Genomic DNA, 22,090 nt, shown 5'->3' with positions numbered 1-22,090 from the left:
ATGGAGCCATTTTACACTTTTTCAGTTGTTGTTTTTTTTTTATTTAAGGTTTTAAAACAAATCTCCATCTACTTCAGTTGTTTAGGAAAACGCTAGAACACCGTTTTGCTGTGAAGCTCCAGAAATGTTTTGTGGACTAACAAACTTGACCTGACTTTCCATCAGAATGGAGGTAAGCAGATAATGACTGAATTTTCATTTTTGGGCGAACTTATCCTTTAATATGGTCATGTTACATTACTCTGACAGGTGCTGTATGGTGAGGGTAAGCTAGATAAACAAAAGATATCTCGGTTTAATACAGTTCAGCAGCAGCACAATCTACATACTCCTCTGATGCAGTTGTATTGTGGGATTCACTCCAACAATTTATGTGATTAATTAACTCTGACAGTCCAACTTAAGCTAAGATTTCAGCCTATGTGCATTATAGTAAACTGTAAAATCAGTATTTGTTATCCCGGTGTTGAACACAAGGTGGAGCCACAGCACCATCACAGACAGTCATTACCTTTAGTAGCCAAAGTTTGGCATGATGACTGTGGAGGTTTGTATTCAGTCTTGGATGAACATGTCTTGGATGAAATTCACCATTTTAAAATTCTGCTTCCTGAGGTCGACCAGTTCCTTTCGTGTCAATCATATTAGTCTTCATGGCAAAGTGAGGGAATTTACTTGGAAATTAATTAAGGGTGATGACATGAAGGGAAACTCTGCTTGTAGTGAAATGTGGGTATTTATTTTATTTTAAACTAGTCGTTTAAAATAAAAGGAGACGGTCAGAACTTTGCTAAAAGTCCTCACATGGCCTCTCATCCTGTGTTTGTTGTGTGTGTTTTAGTGTCACGGACATGAACACATCATCTCCTGCTCAGTGGCTAACTTAACGTTGCAGTGGGTGTTTGTGCTGTCGCTGGAGAGGGGAGGGATGGGGGGCTTCGTCGTCATGGCAACAGATTAAAGATGTTTCGCCTCTGCTGCAGCGGCTTCAAACTGCATCCAGAGGGACAGAGCATCTATTTTTAATCTAATCTAATTTGGCTGATATAACCCTTTATTTTACTGGTTTCATCGGTCGTTAAAATCACTCATAGGCTACATCAGGGCTAACTTTTTGTGTGACGCGCAGAGAAGCAGAGAGGAGGAGGGGTCTGACGGCAGATGCCTTTGCAGCAGAGGATCTAGGAGGATGTTGTTGTGTGTGTGTGAGTGTGGGTGAGTGTGTGTGTGGTGTTGCGGGACAAAATGCGGATAGGACTGAGCTTGGACGCCGACTTGGCGACGTTCAACTGCCGGATCGTGTGGATGTAGCTGCTGAGATCACAGTCCTGTGAGTGGAGAGAAAAAACCCGCAGTGTGCCGAGAGGAACATTTCAACTAGTTCATATCAGATGGATGGGACGACTTGAATGGTGCACTTCTGCAGGGCTGCCTCACTTCTGAGTGAGATGTAGTTGCGACCAGACTCCTCATGGGTGAATCAGCTGGGATGTTCTGTAGAGATCGATCACCCCCAACCCTGCTAACGATGGAGAGTGGAGTTTTTCTGCCCTGCCTGGATCAGTTCATGCTGAGCCCACTTGTCACCTGGGTAAGTAATGCAGGAGGCTCTGATCTCCTGTCAGACACTGTGCCATCAAACCTCTCACGCTCAACTGTCTTTGTTGATCAGGTGAAGACATTTGTGCCACATGATGGGGACATGCACCTGGACTTCTCTGAATTACTGGATGGAGTCTTCCTGATTGACATCATGACACAAATGTAAGTCACTTCATGCCAGCTTTGTTCTCGCAGCTTATTGTCACATTTCTAATCTAGGTTGTGAGCGGTGCCCAGATGGATATTCAGATTAGTAGCCTGTGTTTTGAAGCTGTTGGCTGTCGTAGACTTGATATGGCATCATTCATTAAGCTATGATGTTGAAAAGGGAAGACATATCAGTGGTTGTATATCACACAAATACCAGAAATTATCTTGGGCAGCTCGACATGTGAAAAAAATCTGAATTTCTAATCATAAAATGATTATTTTGAGTGATATTGTGATTGTGATATGATGAATGATCATGTTTCCATTGTTTTTTCACTGAAAAAACTATTAAAACACATGATGGCGTTGATGACAGGGTTAGGGTTCTAGCAGGGTCAGGGTTCAGGTTCCTGTAGGGTAGGGTAGGTTTATAGTTCTGGGTCAGGGATCAGGGTTGGGGTTCTGGTAGGGTAGGGTAGCGTTGGGTAAGGGGTTAGGGGTTACGGCTAACACGGGTTAGGGTTATCTCTGCAGCACTACAGTACTTCATTATAATGCTGTTTGGTCAAACATTTTACTTGTTCTCTAAAAACTGCAGCTTCTGCAATTTGGCTCTGGCTCTTGGTTTTATATCAGTTTTGATAATATTTCAATTAACATTGCAACCCTGAAATCGTCCCAGTTAAATTAATCTTTTTAAACAATTCGGTATCTTCACAGCTACTGATACAGTATCAAGCATTTGCCTACATTCTCATCCAGGCACCAACAGTGCTGGCTTTGTCAGCCTGCAGTTATAAAGGGGATCTTTGTCGTCTGCAGCAGTCTTCAAATGCAGCTTCCTCATTACTTACAGGTTAGGGTTTCTCTAAAGAATCAGCGTAACTTAAAGTTGCAGATTTTCAGCCTGACACTGAGGGACATCACCTCGAAGAAAAAGACTATTATTGGACCAGATCTGCCGAGACACGAGGAACATCATAGATACTGTCAAGAAAGATGCTACTTAAGAGATTATGATTTGGGTGCCTTATGTTCTGAGGGAATTACCCTCACCCTTAACAAACTCTAATTTATGGCCCTCTGGCAGTTTGTGTCAAAGACTCCTGCGAGCTACTTCAGCCTCTCTGTCAGGCTGAAATGACGCTTCACGGTGGAGTAAGAACTGAAATTGAAGAACTGCGAAGAAAGGGTAAAAAACTGATGACCCAGTGGAGTTGTGGATAATGCTGTCTGGCCACCCCAAGTCTACAGTATCCATTCATCCCATTATCCTCCAGGGTCACAATAACCAGCTCTAAATGCAAAACAATGCTGCGCCATGGGGAGGGGAGGGGAGGGAAAGAGGCGGGATAATCTCCTGGATTGGGAGACCCTCTAGGATTAGGGCCTTGTTGCTGGTGTTTAGTGGCGCTGGGACACAGATGGGAGGGAGGATGAGGAGGCACAGAAACAGGACAAACAGCACAGAGATGGCAGAGACGGGCAGACTGAAACATGTGATGTGCTGAGCAGCATCTCTGACCCCCTTTCATCTAGTACGTCTTTCTGTATATTTTTCCAAGGAGCAGAATAAATTGGACACAACAGGTTTCTTTTCCTGAGAAACAAGGTCAAGTCTGACCTGTATAACTGCACCAAGGTCTAATGTTTGACAGTTAAACCCCAGACTACAGTAAGACCGAGCCAACAGCCCAAGAATCCATCTGAAGGGTTTCCTTTGGGTGGAAAGTCTAATGCCACCCTGTTTGGCTCAGAAACAGTCCAGTTTGTCGGCTGAAAGGACTGACGTCACCCAGGCTAAAGTTAGGAATGAATAGAGACCTCATACATGTTTTCATGGCAATCCTTGAGCCAAAACTTGCACCAGCTCGCAGCTTCCTCTCACTCCATTCCACTGACAACCGTTTGTTTGTTTGTGAATAGCAGAAATGTCAAGTAAAATGCCTTCATGTTGTGTCCCTTTGTCAGAAATCCCTCGGCTGCACCTCAGGGTGCGAGCAAAGTGAGCAGGGATGCAAGTCACAGGATCCAGAACCTGAACTCCCTGGTCCAGCAAATCAAGTCGTACTATCTGGTGAGTTTTGATTCTCAGCCATGTCATATGTTATATAGTGTATCTGAGCTTCAGGCTGCTAAGCTCTCCATCTCTCTCTACATCGGCTTATGATATCCGAACATTCGATTTAGACTTTTCAACTCATCCATCACGCACACACTGGCTCACACATGCGCAAAACCAGAGAGTCGGTAGCACTCGTGTCCCAGCAGATCGACTAGTCCTTCTTAAGATGCATGCCCTAAATATCCGCCATGTACACATCTGTGTAATCAGCACAGGAGTGAGGTTATTGCACAGCAGAGAGCCACAGTAAAGCTGCAGTCAGAGCCTGACAGACACAAGATTCATGGGCACACACCACTGATGTTGAATCGTGGATTTTCTGTCTGTGTCAGAGTAATTAAGTACAAGCTAAGCTTTCTTCTGTTGAGGGCTGTTAAGATCACAAGAGAAGTCATCTCACTGAGGACAGGACCATAAAGCTGCTCAGATGGTTTTATAGATTTCTTTGTGTTCCACAGATTAACAGTACAAAGGTTATCATCAATGGCTTGTCTGATCGCTGTTTTCTGCTGCTCTTGATAAACTCAAAGTTTGGTTACTTCTTAGTCACGCTGATCTGACTCACTGCAGCTCTCCATCCAAGGACATCAGAATTCATGAATGCCTGCTTCTTACTAAAGAAAACATCATGTTTGAGAGAGGCTGCAGCTTGTTATTTATGCCTTTACTCATATTAACATAACTCTTAAACAAGTGCACGTCAGTGAAAGCAGATGTAGGGCAACTCTTGCATCTTTTAACTGCAGCTGAACTGCACATCCGTCCTGGTCCTGTGTGGGTTATTTTTATGTTGTCAGGTCAGATGAAGGACTGGCAGAGAAATAAAACTGAAGAGTCTACAGCCATGCTAGTGGCACTTGTGGGCTATACTTTGGTACAGTTGTGATTTGAGCTACATGCTAATGTCTGCATGCTATCAATGCTAACATGATGGTGTTTAGCTGGTATATTTACCATGGTCACCAATGGTCACTACATTTGCTAATGTGCAAACATTTGCTATTTAGTACTAACCAGTGTACACCGGAAGAGGCATTTGGTCACAAACCAAAGTATTGGACACAACTGAACTATTTAGACTTGATCATGTCCATGAAAAGTAAGAAGGTTGTCAAAGTTATTAGAGTATAACCCAAGGGAAGCATGTTTGTGTCAAATAGTTGTTGATATTTTAGTCAGAACCATCTTGTGGTGGCACTAAAGGGGGATAACCAAAGTCATTAGAATATATTATCTGGGGACCATGAATGTCTGTACCACATCTAATGGCAATCCATCTGATAGTTAAGGTGAGACATTCTACTAATAAACAAAATATCAGCTTCATGGTTGCACTAGAGGAAAAATCAGACATCACAGTAGTCAGTAGTCAGTATGCTTCATCCTCTGGGGGACATGAATGCCCCAAATTGTACAGACTGCACACAATAACTGTAGTAGTCCAACCAATAGTTTTTTTATATATATATATTTTTTATATTTTAGTCAAAGCCATATTGTGGTGGCACTAGAGGGCCAGAGTCACATTACATTAGAATTCATCTGGGGACCATGAATGTCTGTACTAAATTTCATGGCAATCCATCTAATAGTTAGAGTTAGACATTTTTACTAAAAACAAAAACGTCAACTTCACGGCGGCTCTAGAGTAAATTTAGAAACCACGTAAATCAGTATGCATCATCACTCTGGGGGGCATGAATGTCTACAAAATTGTACAGCATGTACACAGTAACTATAGAAATCCTCTGAAAGCAAGCAAGAACACTTAATTTCTTTAAACATGACATTTAGAAGGAATATTAGTTTCAACTGACAGAGGCAGGATGAAGATACAGCACAACTGGCATACTTCACACTGGTATCAAGTTGAACCCATTGATATAAAGTAAGATGCTGTTTTAAACCTCCTGCAAGGCTCTGAACCCTTAACACAGTTTTCTAATACATCTAAAGACTAGAGACACGCTCTCAGTTCCACACTCTTTAATCACACATAAGCTAGGGAGGGAGAGGATGATGGGAGATTCACGGCCAGTCAGTTGAACTTTCCTTTAAGGGTCACTGTGGCAGTCACGGGAAAATGCGTCTGTTGGTGCAGGATGGACTATATGACTTCAGTCAACTGTAGCTTTCATTGCATGTGGGAATTAGTAATAGTTTCCTGAACTGTACAGAGTCACTTATCCTCATTAGGGGCTATTAACATTCACAATTACACTGCACACACTGTACACATACTGTACACACACACACGTATGATGGCAATCCACTTATAACCCGATACAAGGCTGAACCGAGCAGTTTTGGTGGGTTTCACCACCGCACCGGGGAAACTGGCTCCGTCATCAACCCATTCAGAGCACTCCTCCATTTGTTGGCCGCATTTCTATACATGTGTTTAAGCAGCGGCTATGTGCTGTACATACATACGCCCCTGTCCATTCAAGCACTTTGGCTCGACGTCAAGAAGTGTTGTATTGTGTCCTTGTTTCAGTTTGGCCTAAAATGTGCTTATCTTCCCTTTTTTTTCTCCACCCATCTCCCCCGTCCCTCTCTGTTTCTGTTTTTCTGCAGGATAATCTGAGACAACTAATCATGATTCCTTTGCCAAACGTGTTGCTGCTTGGCAGGACTCCCTACTGTGGTACGTTCTTTTAAAGGAAACTCAGAGTGGTCCTCATCTCTCCTCTGTGTTGGAGCTGCTAAGTCAGTATACGGATGGAGGCCTGATTAGTCTGTCTGCAGATACTCAATAAGCACTGCATTGATTTCCTATAATTGGCCTTCGATCAGGACATGTGTTTGACTTTGTGTCCTTTGCTTGTATACTGCTAAAGCGGTCGAATAAAAGGACCCTGCCAATGAAACTAAAGTGAAATGTTGCTATTAACATAACTTTTAACTGCATGGCATCCATGCAAAACAATTAAAAATCAAAAAACATATAAAGTATTTCCTGACGGACAGACAGACGGACTGCTTTGCCTCTTCCTGATTCAGCTTTAATTCAATTGCACTCTATCAGTCTGATAACCACACTAGCTTGTGATGGTGAGGCTTTGGCAAGCGGTGACCCAAATTCACCAGCTCGCACTCGTTTCGACTAAAATCCGTGCCAGCAGCCCTCACTGCTTCAATCTGATAAGTTTTATTTCAGATAATGACCTTTCCTTTCATTTATCCCCCCACAGAACAAAGTCTGGAGGAAATGAAGAAACTTTTGCTGCTGCTGTTAGGGTGTGCAGTCCAGGTAAATGCCGACTACGTGACTATTTGTGTGCAGAAAACCCGAACAGCCTGCACGAGCTATGGAGATTTAAATCTGTTTACATTTTTACTTTCAGTGCGAGCAGAAAGAGGAGTACATCAAGAGGATCCAGACGCTTGACTTTGACACAAAGGCTGCCATAGCTGCACATATTCAGGAGGTACCTGACTTTATATGACATGAGCTTTCGAATGCCACGGCTTTGTGAGATAATCCGTTTGTGTCTTGTCATGCAGGTGTCACAGCAACTACATGTTCTTTCACCCTTACTATCCCTCTTCATTTCCCAGGTGACCCACAATCAGGAGAACGTGCTGGACGTGCAGTGGTTGGAGTCCAGTGAGGTGCATCCAGATGAGCTGGAGGTTGTGGCGAGGAACATGGCCTCGCACCTCCGACATCTGCTGGACCAGAGGGAAACCCAGCTCGAGGTACATTTGATTTCCTTTCATAATTTATGAAAGTTTGTCAACTGTGTGTGAATCAATACACTTTGGGGAGAAAGTGTGCATAACAAGAAGAATATAATAAGTAAGAATAATAAGAAAGTAAATCTGTAATGTGTTTTTATGCAGACTATAGCAGAGCTGATGCAGGAGAAGGACGGTGTGGTCAGCTTGCTCAACAGTCCCTCCAGCCCGCAGTCAGCCAGCTACTCTCCCAGCATGCAGCAGCAGCAGGCGGGGACTCAGCAACACCTGGCAGTGGAGCTGGCCGACTCTAAGGCCAAGATCAGACGACTCAGACAAGAACTGTGAGTACAAAATAAAATGATGATACAGTGATTGAAGTGATTGCTGGGTTTAATTTGTCCTTTAGTATAGTGTGAGTTTCTCTCTCAGGCTGTTGGTAAAGAGTTAGCCTGTCCTCTGCGGAGCTGCCAATACAGAGTGAATGAGAGGCAGAGAGAGAGAGAGAGAGAGAGAGAGAGAGATACTACAGGATAAGAGATGCCCTGGGGAATTTGGCCCACATTACCGCCTGCTTGGCAGGTTCCATGGCTCTGCACTATTACTGACCCACATTGCCTCTGATTTTCAGCGGATACTGCATGCACACACACATGCACGCACACACACTAACCCTGATCCTATCAAGACCCCATCTTCGCTCTCCATCCCATCTACTCCGCTGTATTGTCCTTCCTTGTTTAAATGCTCAGATTGACATACTGCTGCCTCTGAGCAAACACAATATCGCTTAAAGCATCAATGGCTTGACTTTGAACTTTTGAATGGCCTTAGACGCTTCTTTCATATGTATATGTGGATCTGAACCTGCAGTGGTTCTTTCTGCATATATATGCTTCTCGATAACGTGTGGGGAAGAAGATAAAATGGGGTCATGGAGCTTAATGTCAGAATCAACTATTTGTAGGTTTGTAAAACTTTAATAGCCCAGTGTTGATGAAGGTTCTCAGTCATCCAGGTCATGGTAATTCTAAGTGCTGAATCATAGGCAACTGGACGTGTTTCAGTTTCTTGAAGACGTTTCACCTCTCGTCCAAGAGGCTTCTTCAGTTCTAACTAACTGGAGGGGACTTGCAGGCTTTTATACTCTGTGTGGGAGTGTCCTTACAGAGTCGTTAAGGACACCTGTGAGCTCAGCATTAACTACATTACTCTGTTTATGCCTGGGTGTTTTGTCCTTAGGATGGACAAGTTTCTGCCTCAGCCTGTTGGTAGGTTTGAAGTGAACTGGGATATGACGTTTACTGAAGATGCTCCTGAGTTTCTCAGATGTTCCTGCGACATAAGGAATAAAGATGTTGTCACGTTTTTCCGTCTCCTCCTCTCTGTCTGCTCTGGATCTTTTGAACATTGATAAATAAAGTTGTTACTGACTGAACAGAGGAATGTTTGTGTGTATATATGCTCACTCCTCTATTTAGTCATTTGCAAATATTTAAATATATACTGTATAAGTTGTAGCACATCAACCACCTGCTTGTCTCTTTGCACTGCACATCTGACCACCAGAGAGGAGAAGAGTGAGCAGACGCTGGACTGCAGACATGAGCTGGAGGACATGGAGGCAGAGCTGAAGAGGATCCAGCAGGAGGTACGCAGAGCAGAAGAATAGACTGCGGCTCCTTCTAATGGTGACACACAGTAACCTCCTGACCGCTCTGCAGATTAAACAGATTAATGCACACTATACTTTGCTGCAGAGCAGCACTTAATGACAGTGAGTTCAAACCTCTGAACCTCTGGACTCAGGGATACAGCTGAAGCTTATATGGATCTGTCAGTGGAAGCTCTGTGGCTGTACATGTTAGCATAGTTTCCAGCAGCCAGACCGGAAATTAAAGCAGCGTTAATTGATTGATTTGTTTATTTTTATTTATTTTTTGGGGGGAACAAGCTAACACAACATTGACATTTTAATACCTTAGGTTGGTATGTCGAACGTGCTAGCAAACAGCTGCCTGTAGAGCAACATTAGCATTCAATTGGAGTCTTGTTTGTGTCCACCTGATGAATGTGAATCCAATAGTCACTCTGCTTTTAGATCTGATTTAGTCTTCACCGACTCCGGAGGGAAATATCTGGCGCTGGCCATCGACTTGAAACAAATGTTGAGAGACACTTGAATATTCCAGCTTGGCTGAGGAAGTTTCCCACAGGAAAGACTATTTGAGAAAGATTAGTGCAGAGCTAATTTTGCTATAAATCACACCGCTGTCTGAACCTTCACCAGAACTCCCAGCTGCTCATAGACGCCCGCGCAGCCCGCACCTACCGTGACGAGCTGGACGCCCTGCGAGAGAGAGCCATTAAGGCGGACAAGCTGGAGAGTGAGGTGGGACGCTACAGGGAGCAGCTGCACAAGATGGAGTTCTACAAGGCCAAAGTGGAGGTTGATGCAGTTTCTAAATGCTTTACCAGTGAATTTTGACACATGAATTTTCATTATATGCCGGCAACTTAGAAAATCACTGATTATTGTCTGATGCAATAATCACATATTTATACATTTTGAAATGATTTGTTGGATGATGAAATGAGTCTTCCTAAGATATGGACAAGAAAAGTGAAAGATGTAAATCTGAGAGGTGTTTCTTTGCTTGTTTGTTTTCAGGAGGTAAAGGAGGATAACAGGGTGCTACAGGAGACCAAAGAGGTGCTGGAGGATCAGCTGGAAGGCTGGAGGGCTCGCTCAGATAAAATCCACCAGCTGGAGAAGAACACTCTGCTGCTGAAGGCCCGGGTCCACGACATGGAACAGGTCCGACACCAGGAGCACACCAGGAGCTGTCTTCTGTGTTACTTTTGTGTTGCTTTGTATTAAATGCAAAAACATATAGAACTCAATATTAGCTACCTAAGCCCTCTTTTAGATGAAATGATCATCTAGTCCTGTCTGCAATTGGACAGTTCTCATACCTCTGCTGATACTTCCTGTCTCCACTTTAGGAGAGGGAGGCAGATCGGAGGCGCATCGAGGAGCTGCAGGAGGAGAACCTGGCTCTGTGTCTGGCTCAGAGGAGGAGCATGGAGGAGTCCCAGCACCTTGGCTGGGAGTTAGAGCAGCTCTCTAAGACCACTGAGAACTCCCAGGGTAAGAGCAGGTGATACAGTGACATGTAGTAACTATGAAATAATGGATTGGACTGGTTGGAATGATTGACTAAGTAAGGAAATGGATATGTAGGTGATACAGGTGTGTACATGCATGAGTGTGTTAATCTATTTGCATTTACATCTACTTTTTTTGTTTAGTGCCTTATGTGTCTGCATGCAGTTTGACCGTATGCTGCTATATAAGCCACACTATTAGCTCATCTACTAGATGCACATACACAGATTTATGATGTCAATTATCTTTGATTGTTAATGTTGGACCACTGTATATCAAATGAATGTAATTGTCAGGATTTAGTGTGTATAATGTACAATAATATAAATGGCAAAGTTTAAAAATCTGTGGCATTGCTGCTGCTGATAGGACGTTTGATAGGCTAATTGAGCTAAGCTAGACTCAACAAACATTCAACCTGCAAATCGACATGCAAAAAGATCTTCACAAGTGTGTCTAACTCTGCATATGGAAATCTTAAAGGGCAACTTTACACATTAAAGTGTGTTTACAGTTCTCTGGGAGTACTACTGCTGATGTGAAATAAAACAGTACAAAACCTTTTGAGGAGGAAGCTCCAGAGGAGGCTGCATGTGATCTCAGAAATTCCTCCAATGATGTCATTCAGCGGCTTATATTGCATTGTGGGTAATTTAGGCAGCAGGTTGTGAACAATCGATTTTGATCTTTTATTTTTAAAATGAGTCCAACAGTGTGATACTGTAGGAGTGCAATGCAGAACGGTGGACTGCTTTTCAAAACCTGGTGCCTACATTACCCACAATGCAGCTTAGCCACTGAGTGACATCACTGGAGGCCATTTATCACATTACATGCAGCTTCCTCTGGAGTCATAAAAGGCTTTATACTACTTTGTTCACATATGCAGCAGTACTCCCCGAGACCTGTAAACACACTTTAATGTGTAAAATTGGTGGAGTTACCCTTTAACGGCACCTTTAAACATTTACAACTAGTCTTTCATGCTGTCTGTCTCACGTCCTCACCTCCTTCAGTTAATTGCCATCATGTGTTTGTGTGCAGGCCAGCAGACTCTGAGCGAGGAGGTGAGTGAGAGGACCTGCAGTCGGATGCTGAAGCTGGAGAAGGAGAACCAAAGTCTGTTAAGGACCATAGAGGAACTCAGAGCTGCCTCTATGAACAGCAGCACACAGCCCAAACATAGCCACCACCTTCAGTGTGATCAGGTGGTGTGCGGCAGCAGCAACTGCACCTCCACAACAGACGAACCCACCTGCTCGAATATAGAAAAGTGCACTGATGTATTCCCGCTCAGAAGAGTCACACAGCCGATGCAGAATGGAGATTCAAACTGCCATCAACAACTCCACGCAGAAGAGCTGGAGGAAGCCCAGGGTGAGATCCTCCTCACTGATAATCCAGACCTTCATATTCAGGAGAAAGGACAGCTAGAGGATGGAAACAGAGGAGATCATTTCAAAGAACTGATGTCTGATCTGGAAGTCTTGGAAAACAACCACAACAGGCTCCATTGTTTCGTGGGATCACGTGGCCGCTCGCCTGGCTCGAAGAGCAGCAGTCCCTGCCACGACAGCATCTTCACAGGTCTGCCAACACGCTCCTCCTATGCCAGCAAGCACACACAGCGGCTGGAGGCCAAGTGCAGGGCCCTGGATACAGTTAATCAGCACCTACAGACTTCCCTCGATAACACTGGTGGGTTCTGTGGATCAGATAAACGTTAAAGATTGCAGTCACGCACTTACTTACTTATTTTTATTTTTACTTCCGTCTCTTCAGATCGGAAAGTTCAGCGCCTGGAAGCAGAGGTTCAGGAGCTGGAGGCAGAGAACCAGAGCCTGCAGGCCACTTTAGAAGAACTTCGGATCTCTGCGCGACGCCTGGAGCAGCTGGAAACAGAGAAGCAAAGCCTGGAGCAGGAAACCACCATCCTGGAGAGGGAGAAGAGGCAGCTAGAGAAAGAGAATCGGCGGCTCCGCCAGCAGGTAAGTAGGCTAGGGTAACACGTTAGCTGCTCAGCAAAGGTAGGATAATGTTTTGGAGACTCACACTGCTCTTGCGATAAATACTGTTTTACCTTCCTCTTTCTTAGGCTGAAATCCAGGAAGCCAACTTAGACAGCAGCAATGTCTGTATGGCCAGCCTGGAGAGGGAGATGCGTTTTCTTGTGAAGGAGGTGGAGGGGTTGAGGGAGACTGCTGAGAGGGTCAAAGGCCTGGAGGGAGACAACAGAGAACTGACCAAGCAAGCTGCAATCGACCAGAGGACCCTGGCCACCCTCAGAGAGGTCTGTGCTGTCGAGCTTACGCACACTGAATAAATGACCTGCCCTGACACTTCACTGATAATGCACTGTTTTTTGTTTTTTACAGCAGCACTGTGTTTCACATAGATTCTCACATTTAACCTTTGATAGATTGTTTGTGCACACAAGAGCCACAACTATCTACAAACATTTATTCTGACAAAACAACAGATAAAAGCAATTAAAAATACTGTAAATGGAGGTGCTGGGCTTTATTTGCATCACCTAATCTGTGACTGTAATTTAAGCAACGCATTCTTACACTGTAAATGCCATTTTATGTCATACTATGAAGTCTTTCACTTTGCAATGGTCTGCTTGTATTACAAATACTTTGTGTTGCTAGGGTCTGCAGATTAACAAAAACGTGGTAGAAAAAAAACATTATCAACATTTGGTTCCTAACCTTGAGGATGTTGGTTAAAACCACCGGAATCATAGATTAGGAAAAAACCTTCTCCAGAAAGTTTAGTTAGACGGGGTCTGGATGTTCAAGTTCCAAAAATGTCTTTAAATGTCAATAAATGTCTCTTCAAAGAAGAGTGATCCAGGTACACTGTCCATCTTTAGGAGCTGGTGAGCGAGAAGCTGAAGACCCAGCAGAGAGACAATGAACTGGAGAGGCTGGCCCATGAGTTTGAAATGAAGCTCCTGAACCAGAAGAGTGCACAGCAGGCTGAACAGGAGGCACCGGACAACAGGTGCTTACAAACTGCTTGGAGTTCCCATCCTAACTTTTGAAGGGAATACGATAAGAGAAGTGTTATAATGGAACAGTCAGTACAAAATTCCTTCTTTCCTCTATGCAGCCGGTTCAAGATGCTGGAGTCAGAGTTGGAGTCGTCTCTGAAGAAATCTCTTCAGATTAAAGGAGACAAGATGGCCGCTTTGGAGGCTCGTCTGCAGGAGTCCTCCAACCTGAACCAGCAGCTGCGCCAGGAGCTCAGGACTGTAAGTCATGTCATAAAATTCACCTTTGCAGGCTTACTTTGAGAAAATGCATTGTGAATCTTCACAGCTCCAACTGTTTGACCTCTTTGACCATGCAGGTGAAGCTTAGCTATGAGGCCTTGCAACAGAGGCAGGAGGAGGAGTTGACAGCATCAAGCCCCACCCCTCCCAGAGATACCGGCAGGGCAATGAGCGAATGGCTGCGTGAAAGCCAGGAAGCCACCAAGGAACTGCTGAAGCTCAAAGACCGTCTCATTGAGGTGGAGAGGACTGTAAGTGGTCAGCCCTTATTCAAGTAGATGACCAAAATGGTCATGGTAAGTAGGTGGTAATTACCAAGCAACATATTTGAAATTTTAGCCACAAATTACCACAGTAATTACTCTGAAATGTGTTGAAAATGACCCAAGTTAGTGGCCTGCTGAGGGGAAGTTGGACAGAAACTAGCTGGAAGTTAATATGGCACGGTCAGCAGAAGTTCAGCAGGAACCATTTGGAAGTTTACTACGAAATGTGTTAAAGAAATGATCAGCTTTTTATTAACTGCTTATTGGAAAATAGCAGCGTATTATTATTTAATCATTTAGGGGAAATTTTCTATACATTTTGGAGTAATTACTGTGTTAACTGGGGTTAATTTTAAAGACATATCAAACATGTTATTTGGTAATTACCACCGACTTACCATGAAATTTGTAAACCCATAAAATGAAGTATTATGAACATCTTGCTTTTTCTTTTCTTTTCTTTTCTTTTCTTTTCTTTTCTTTTCTTTTCTCCTCTCCTCTCCTCTCCTCTCCTCTCCTCTCCTCTGCTCTCCTCTGCTCTTCTCCAGAATGCGACACTGGAGGCAGAGCGCCAGGCTATGCAGGCCCAACTGAAGCAGCTGGAGAGTCAGTCTGACAGCCAGCAGGCTCAGATCCTCGCCCTGCAGAGGCAGGCTGCCTCACTGCAGGAGAACAACACAGCCCTGCAGACACACAACGCTAACCTGCAGGTGCCGCCACAACACACACTACTCTCAGCCTCTGCACACACATACAATACATATATTGCTGATAGAGTCCCGTAGAGTCTCTGTTAAGTCTCTGCATCAGTGAGCATGCAGACAACACACACACAGAAAGCACTGATGCCACATTAACTCCTGATCAACTGGCTGCCTTTCTTCTCCAGGTGGAGAAATCCACTCTGAATTCACAGAGTGCCTCCCTCATGGCCCAGAATGCTCAGCTGCAGCAGCAGCAGTCGGGGACAGAAAGTGAGCGGGACGGCGCCATGCGGGAACGCGAGGAGCTGCGTGGCATTCATGAGCAGCTATTACGAGATCACGAGCGGCTGGCAGCTCTGCATGAGCGGCAGGCCATGGAGTACGAGACCCTGATGGGAAAACATGGCTGTTTGAAAAATGCCCACCGCACACTGGAGCTGGAGCAACGCACGCTGCAGGACAGGTGGGGGAAAGCAGAGGCAGCCGCATGAACTGTCATCCTATGCGATACGAGATCTCTGTGTTCACGTGTGTGTGTTTGGTGGTGTCTTCAGGTACAACAGCCTGTTGCAGCAGCGGGCCAAGCTAGACGACCTGGAGAAAGCCCTGAAGGAGGAGCAGATGAAGATGGCTCTGGAGAAGGAGCAGCACAGGACGACTGCAGCTGAATGCGGTCGGCTCCGTGACGAGAAGGATTGGTGAGGAGGATCAAGCCTGGATCCCACCGGATCATATACACGCTAATGCACACCTTGACTAATACATGGATAATCAAATACTGTACATCTTTTTTTTTTCAAGGCTGAACCAGACATACCGTCAGCTTCTTAACGACAACGAGATGCTGACAGCGGATCACAAGCAGCTCAAGAGCCAGCTGAATGAGGCCAAGCTGGAGCACACCTGGCTGGAGGCTGACTTCTCCAAGCTCAAGAAGGAGTTTCAGCAGCTGGACATCACCTCCACAAAGCTCACCAACCAGTGTGAGGTACTGACACGCAGCAGATGGAGCTAGTTTTTGAAGTGCCTGTTAAATGATATAACCATTATCTTGTAATTGACTCTTAAAGGTGCACTATGTAGTTTTGACATTTTAATCAGAATGGGCTGATTTTTTTTTTATGCCTAAACAAACTAAATAAACAAACTCTCTTTGTTTTCATGACAGAATAAACAAACTGACCTTAAAGAACAACACAATTTCATACTGTTTTACTTTGTTTATGTTTGGCGGACCCTGCCACCTTTCTAGCTTCAAACAGTGTTCTGGGACCTTATTTTCCTCTGAGAACAGCTTGTTTATTCAGTTATGGAAGAAATAAATAGTGAGTTTATATTATTACCTCATTAATATTGTAAACATTCAAATTCTGAGTTTGCATTTCTTTTTCAAAACTACATGGTGCCCCTTTAACCTCAGCACACTCAAGCTGACTTTACGTATTTAGATTTTTGCTTCGTGTGCATGCTTACACATCACTTCTTGTCCATGTGATGTGTAGTTGCTGGGCCAGTTGAAGGGCAACCTGGAGGAAGAGAATCGCCACCTGCTCGGCCAGATCGAGACCCTGATGCTGCAGAACCGCACCTTGTTGGAACAGACCATGGAGAGCAAGGATCTGTTCCACGTCGAGGAGCGACAGTATATGTAAGCAAACAGGGCACCGTGACAAGATAATGTAGCATTAAGTAAAACCATGATACACTGATTGGTTAATGAGCTAACGCATTAAACAAGCAGCACAAAATGTACCCTATTCATGGCACTAAAATCTGCAGTAATTAACAGGTGCCCCACAATTATAGCTGATGATCCATCTGTCTGTATTCTCTCTTCTGGCCGTCTCTCTTCAGTGACAAGCTTAATGATTTGAGGAGGCAGAAGGAGAAGCTGGAGGAAAAGATAATGGACCAGTACAAGTTTTATGAGCCATCACCTCCTCGCAGGTAAGTTGTCTATGAAAGTCATAACTCTGGGTTTTTAGGGTGAAATGACTGTGATGGGTCACATTTTTGTTTTCACAATCAGCAATTTCTACAGTGGGACTTGGTTCGTTGCCAGTGTTGAGTCGTGAGTTATGTAATTTCTGTTCACCTACATAACAGTTCATCAACAAGACATATTCATAGTGCAGGCGGTAATACAGTGAGCTCCATGGTTCTCCATCTCTGTAGAGCAGGACATGGTTATCCATGCGCTAACCTGTTAGCAGACTGTCTTTTGAACCCGCATTAACTGATTTTTTTCAGCTGTTTTTCGTCTCCACCACCTTCCTGAGGGAAATTACTCTTTTGATGCTGGGTAGGTAGAGGACTGTAGGTTTATAAGAGCTTTTTTCACGAAAGACAGCTGCCTGTTGCAACCAAAAATGCTGCTATGGGCAGTGAGAGTGACTCACAACAGTAAAAATGGTAAAAATGGTCAATCAGAGCATATTGTAAATGTTAAAATTCTGAAATTTGAATTTATTCTCCAAAACTACATGGTGCCCCTCTAAGGCTCGATTATGGTACAAGCCTATCTGCTTTCATGTGTCTGTGTCTATTAATTTAAATAAATGAATGAATTGTTTAGACTAACATTCATTGCTAGTCTAACTCACCTATTCATGATTGGTGATCGACCCACCTACATGTTATTCTTATTCTGTTGCGCTTTCTCTTTCCTCTTGTAAATCGGCCCTTCACAGACGTGGAAACTGGTTCGCTCTGAAACTGAAGAGGTTGATTAAATCCAGTAGCCGTGAGCACGGACCAGACCGCCCACCAACACCCACACACTCAGGCACTGCTGAGTCACACCACCTCTGTCACGACAGTAGCTCCTTCATCAGCTCAGATGGCTCTGGAGGCTCAGCCTCCACCTCAGCAGGTGAAGCCATGATCTCACCCCAACGCAACAGCAGTGAGTATGGCCTTCTTGAATTAACCAGATCATCTCCCATTGACTTTGCAGAACAGGTCTTATTAAAGTATCAACGCCCCACCTTTACTGCTTCAGCCATAGATGACGAAGTAAGATCATCGGAGGCAGGGTGCCAAGATCAGTCAGGGGTGTGCTCATGTAAGCCAGAGGACTGAGAAAACTTCTCCTGCCAGCTTGGCTTTTTTTAAAGAAATGCAAAAACGTAAATAAATAGATTTTAAAGTAAAACTGCTCCTGCACTTTTGTCATGTACACTTCTTTGTTTGGGCATGTCCATCATATACAACCAACACACAGTGTGGACGATAGCAAGAAAGTTGATTTTCTCAAAAGGACCCTTTGACTTTTTACAAATAAAGAATGAGATCATATTAATTCATAAAAGGTAGCATGATGTCTCTAGTGGTATTCAGTGTGTCAAAAAGTCAGCATACATGTGTGTGTCACGTCCAAAGACTCATTCTTCCTGAAGCATGATGTGTTTGAACTTTCCTCAACAGTCCTCGATATGTCTTCCCTGTGTTTTTCTCGTTGGTTAACGGATTTCTTCACCCCCGCCTTCCTTCCTTCTTTCCCTTGTCTTTTCCTTCCCTTCCTACCCTTCTCCTCCCTCACACCCTTTTCTCTCTACTTGCATCCATCTCTTTGTCTACCTTCCATGTGGCCGCACTTGCTGTTAAATAGCCTCTCTGAAAATGTTTCCCCGTATGAGGAACAGGCTGAAGGACAGAGACAAAGTCAAGTCCCTCTTCCGTCGTTCCATGTGTAAGAAAGACTGTGGTCCGGCATCTGCCACCATCTTTAATGTAGCCTTTCATTTCATGGCTAACCAGATAATACTGAGTGAATCTATGCTTTTTTTTCTCCAACATCAGCTACATGATATAACAGCAAAGTAACCTGAGTAGGTGTAAAATCAGCAGTCAGTCATGTTGGTACAGTGCCCATCACAACCGCATTTCACAGCACTAACTTAAGTATTAGATATGTAATTACAGCTTTAGGCATCTGCACTAGTCATTTTCTAACAGAGTGCCTATTTTTGAAGACAATCTGGGGTATTTTGTTAATAGAGGTCAAAGAAATGCCGCATTGCAGGAGGACACTTGTGCCGCAGGAGTTCTGACCTACCACGAGCCGACTGTAGGGAAACATTTTGAAACCACAATTCTAAACGTTTGTGTGGTCTATGGAGAAAGCAAACCATACCTGTCGCTGTGTTTTCCACGCCATACCTCCTAATCTCCATGACCACTTCACCTGTCTGTCCTCCCTCCCTCATCCACTCCCCACTTCTTCCACTCCTGGATCCAGCCCTGAGCAGCTTGGCGTACCCCTCGGCCCCGTTCGAGGAGGAGCGGTGGGCGGAAGGGCCAGAGGCTGACTTGGAGCAGGAAAGAAGGAACGCATTGACCTCATCACTCACCACATCCACCCTGTCCATCCTCCACCTCAATCACCCCACCACCCCACCATCTGGCCACGTCACCACCACAACCACTGACACCACCGACACTGTCCCAGACGTTTCTGAGCTTTGGGTGCCAGGTAGAGGCATTCATGATGTCATTTTCAGTGGGTAGGCGCTAGAATAAAGAGGAGAAGAGAGTTGAGCAAAGGCAGGATTTTTAAAGGGGCACAACGTAGTTTTTGAGAAGAAATTCAAACTCAGAATTTTAATATTTACAATATTAATGAGGTAATAATACAAACTCAGAAATATTGATTTTGTCCATAACTGAATAAACAAGCTGTTCTCAGAGGAAAATAAGGTCCCAGAACACTGTTTGAAGCTAGAAAGGTGGCAGGGTCCGCCAAACATAAACAAAGTAAAACAGTATGAAATTGTGTTGTTCTTTAAGGTCAGTTTGTTTATTCAGTTTATTCAGGCATGAAAACAAAGAGAGTTTGATTATTTAGTTTGTTTAGGCATAAAAAAAATTTCTCCAAAACTACATAGTGCTCCTTTAATTGTAGTAGCCAAAAGTGTCAATCACTTATAACCAGTCAGTAATTTCTCATTTTCATGCCCCACAGACAAGGATTCAAACGACAGCACAGTGCCATCTGGATTTGAGGACAACGACGAGCTGCAGAATCACGGTAAACCTCTGTCGATACTCGTTTAGAGGCTTCTGCAAGCATACAGATGTATTACCAGCTCAGGAATTAGAGTAAATCCATCAAATTGCAATCATGACCTTGTTTCATATTAATCTCTATGCCGCCCACGGAGGCCAACAACTGTCATAGAAAGACTCTGCTGCCCCCTGTTGGTCATTAGGAATATCATTGTGTTGGAGCTCTTATAAAAAAGCATCATAATCTCCTTTTTCCAGGGCTGAATGGTGTCCAGAGTCGAGCCCAAAGTGAGAGCAGTGGCGAGTTCAGCCTGAGTCTGGAAAATGAGCCGTGGTCAAATGGCAGCAGTCCGGTCCAGCAGCCTCCATCACGCCGCTCTTCCTCCTCCTACCAGCCACCCAGCGATACCTCCACCCCCCAACACACACTGAAGCTGCCGCAACAGAAGGAGAAGGTCTCTTTCTTGCCCATCACCAGCACTCAGAACTTGGATATCCAGGTTACACCAAAACACAAAGATCCTCAGGACTTCTGGCTCACAAGGGGCACAAAGAGCATCCGAAGGGGGTCGAGAGGGAAAGTGACACGTCGCTCATCAGATTCAGCGGGCGCAGTCAAAATAAACCCGGAGCTCAATGGGGTGAATTTAAAATCCAGCAAGGCTGAGACTACCAGAGCCTCAGTTTGTTCACCTATCACAGTGTTGTACGTTCAGGGTAAGTCATCCTCAATGTCTGGCTGCCTCAACTGCTTCTCCACCCCTGTGGGGAAAGAGGGGCGACTGAGAGGGCCCAGGTCTCCCAAAAGTCTCCCCCGAGCCAGCAATGTCATTTCCACAGCAGAGGGGTCGTCCAGACGCTCCAGTGTAAACAGCGACTGCAGGGTGGCAGGCAAGACTGACCCGCCCTCTGTCCATGTTTCAGATGAGAACATTAAACAGGATGAAACAGCCGGTCAGCAGCAACCAGAAGCAGACAGTAATCACAGTGAGCCTGAGCCCGTTCCTCCAGTCAAACCACCCAGAGACCCAACAGTTGTCCCCGCAGACCTCCCCAAATCACCCGTGCAGGAGTCACTTTTGGGCTCCGCGTTCACTTTCAACTCTGTCTTCTCAAACACAATCTTCAGTGATTCGGTGGTCACGACCACGACCAGTCTGGACGCCCTCGCCAACAACCAGACCTTCTTCTGTCTGAATCCAGCCCTGGTGCAGAACTGTCCACTTAAGAGCCAGGAGTCTGCCCCTGACATACCGCAAAGGCTGCTCAACATGGAAAACGAGCAGAGCCAAAATGCAGAACATGCAGCTGGGCAGGAGGAGAAGGACAAGCCGCTGGCAAACGCATGAAAGCAGCAGTCACATCAGTGAATATTGTGTGGTTCTGCAGCAGGTAGCTGCGAGGCCACTTTTCATGACACCAACTGAAGCACACAATTGAAGTCACTGTAATTTAATGTTTGCACTGTATTCTATTGACTGCCTGAGTGTATAAAAATGTGTAAATAAAAGATGTTGATGAAGGTTCTCAGTCATCCAGGTCATGGTAAATCTAGGTGCTGTATCGTAGGCAACTGGACTCGTTTCAGATTCTTGAAGAAGATGTAAAAGATGTTCCTTTCTCACTGCTGTAGTAACATTAGCAGCTTTTTTTGTTTTGTTTTTTTAATATACCTGAGTAATAGATTCACAGTGCTATCTTTCCATTCTGGTTGTCTCTTTGCACAAATTATGTTTAATATAACTAAATGACACGTGGCTAGATATCCTCTTTTGCCTGTTAAACATTAGACTGGTGATGTGACTCAAGCCTGTTTACTTTACCACACTGACAATCCAGCTCTGTATATTTGTGTTTGCCAAAACATTTTGTTCACGTCTTCTGTTTCTATTTATGTCCTGTTATTCGGACCGAACTATTAAATTATTCTGAGTTGATTTATTCCTATGATTTAGACGTGAGCCTGAGGAATATGTGATATTACTGTGTGAGAAGCTGTAAATCTTGTAAAACAGGATGTGTACCTGACTGCTCTCGGCCCTTCATTAAAGGAACCCTCTGTGTAGAAGATCTATTTGCGTTGTCATTCTTTTATAACGGTGCAGA

The 22,090-nt window shown here is 44.4% G+C and overlaps 1 protein-coding gene across 4 annotated transcripts; it reads left to right on the top strand.

Moving 5' to 3' along the window:
- The first annotated feature begins 957 nt into the window (after positions 1–957).
- LOC311267620 (girdin-like) lies at positions 958–22,054 on the top strand. Of its 4 annotated transcripts, XM_084370796.1 has the most exons (29): positions 958–1,591; positions 1,673–1,764; positions 3,724–3,829; positions 6,455–6,524; positions 7,072–7,130; positions 7,225–7,308; positions 7,439–7,579; positions 7,724–7,902; positions 9,128–9,209; positions 9,849–10,007; positions 10,230–10,376; positions 10,565–10,709; positions 11,772–12,425; positions 12,510–12,715; positions 12,823–13,017; positions 13,606–13,736; positions 13,845–13,986; positions 14,085–14,258; positions 14,822–14,983; positions 15,163–15,440; positions 15,532–15,675; positions 15,779–15,965; positions 16,480–16,625; positions 16,832–16,924; positions 17,668–17,882; positions 18,588–18,668; positions 19,218–19,451; positions 19,941–20,006; positions 20,243–22,054. In XM_084370796.1, exons 1-29 carry the CDS (start codon positions 1,472–1,474, stop codon positions 21,331–21,333), a joined length of 5,583 nt encoding a protein of 1,860 aa, XP_084226922.1. In that variant the 5' UTR covers positions 958–1,471; the 3' UTR covers positions 21,334–22,054. The 4 variants fall into 4 exon arrangements, with proteins under 4 accessions (XP_084226922.1, XP_084226923.1, XP_084226924.1 ...); XM_084370797.1 differs by lacking the exon at positions 18,588–18,668; XM_084370798.1 differs by lacking the exon at positions 19,218–19,451.
- The last annotated feature ends 36 nt before the right edge of the window (positions 22,055–22,090 follow it).

This window comes from Pagrus pagrus, assembly GCF_965226575.1.
Source record: "Pagrus pagrus genome assembly, chromosome: 2".
NCBI lineage: Eukaryota > Metazoa > Chordata > Actinopteri > Spariformes > Sparidae > Pagrus > Pagrus pagrus.
This window is presented reverse-complemented; position numbering and strand designations above follow the sequence as displayed.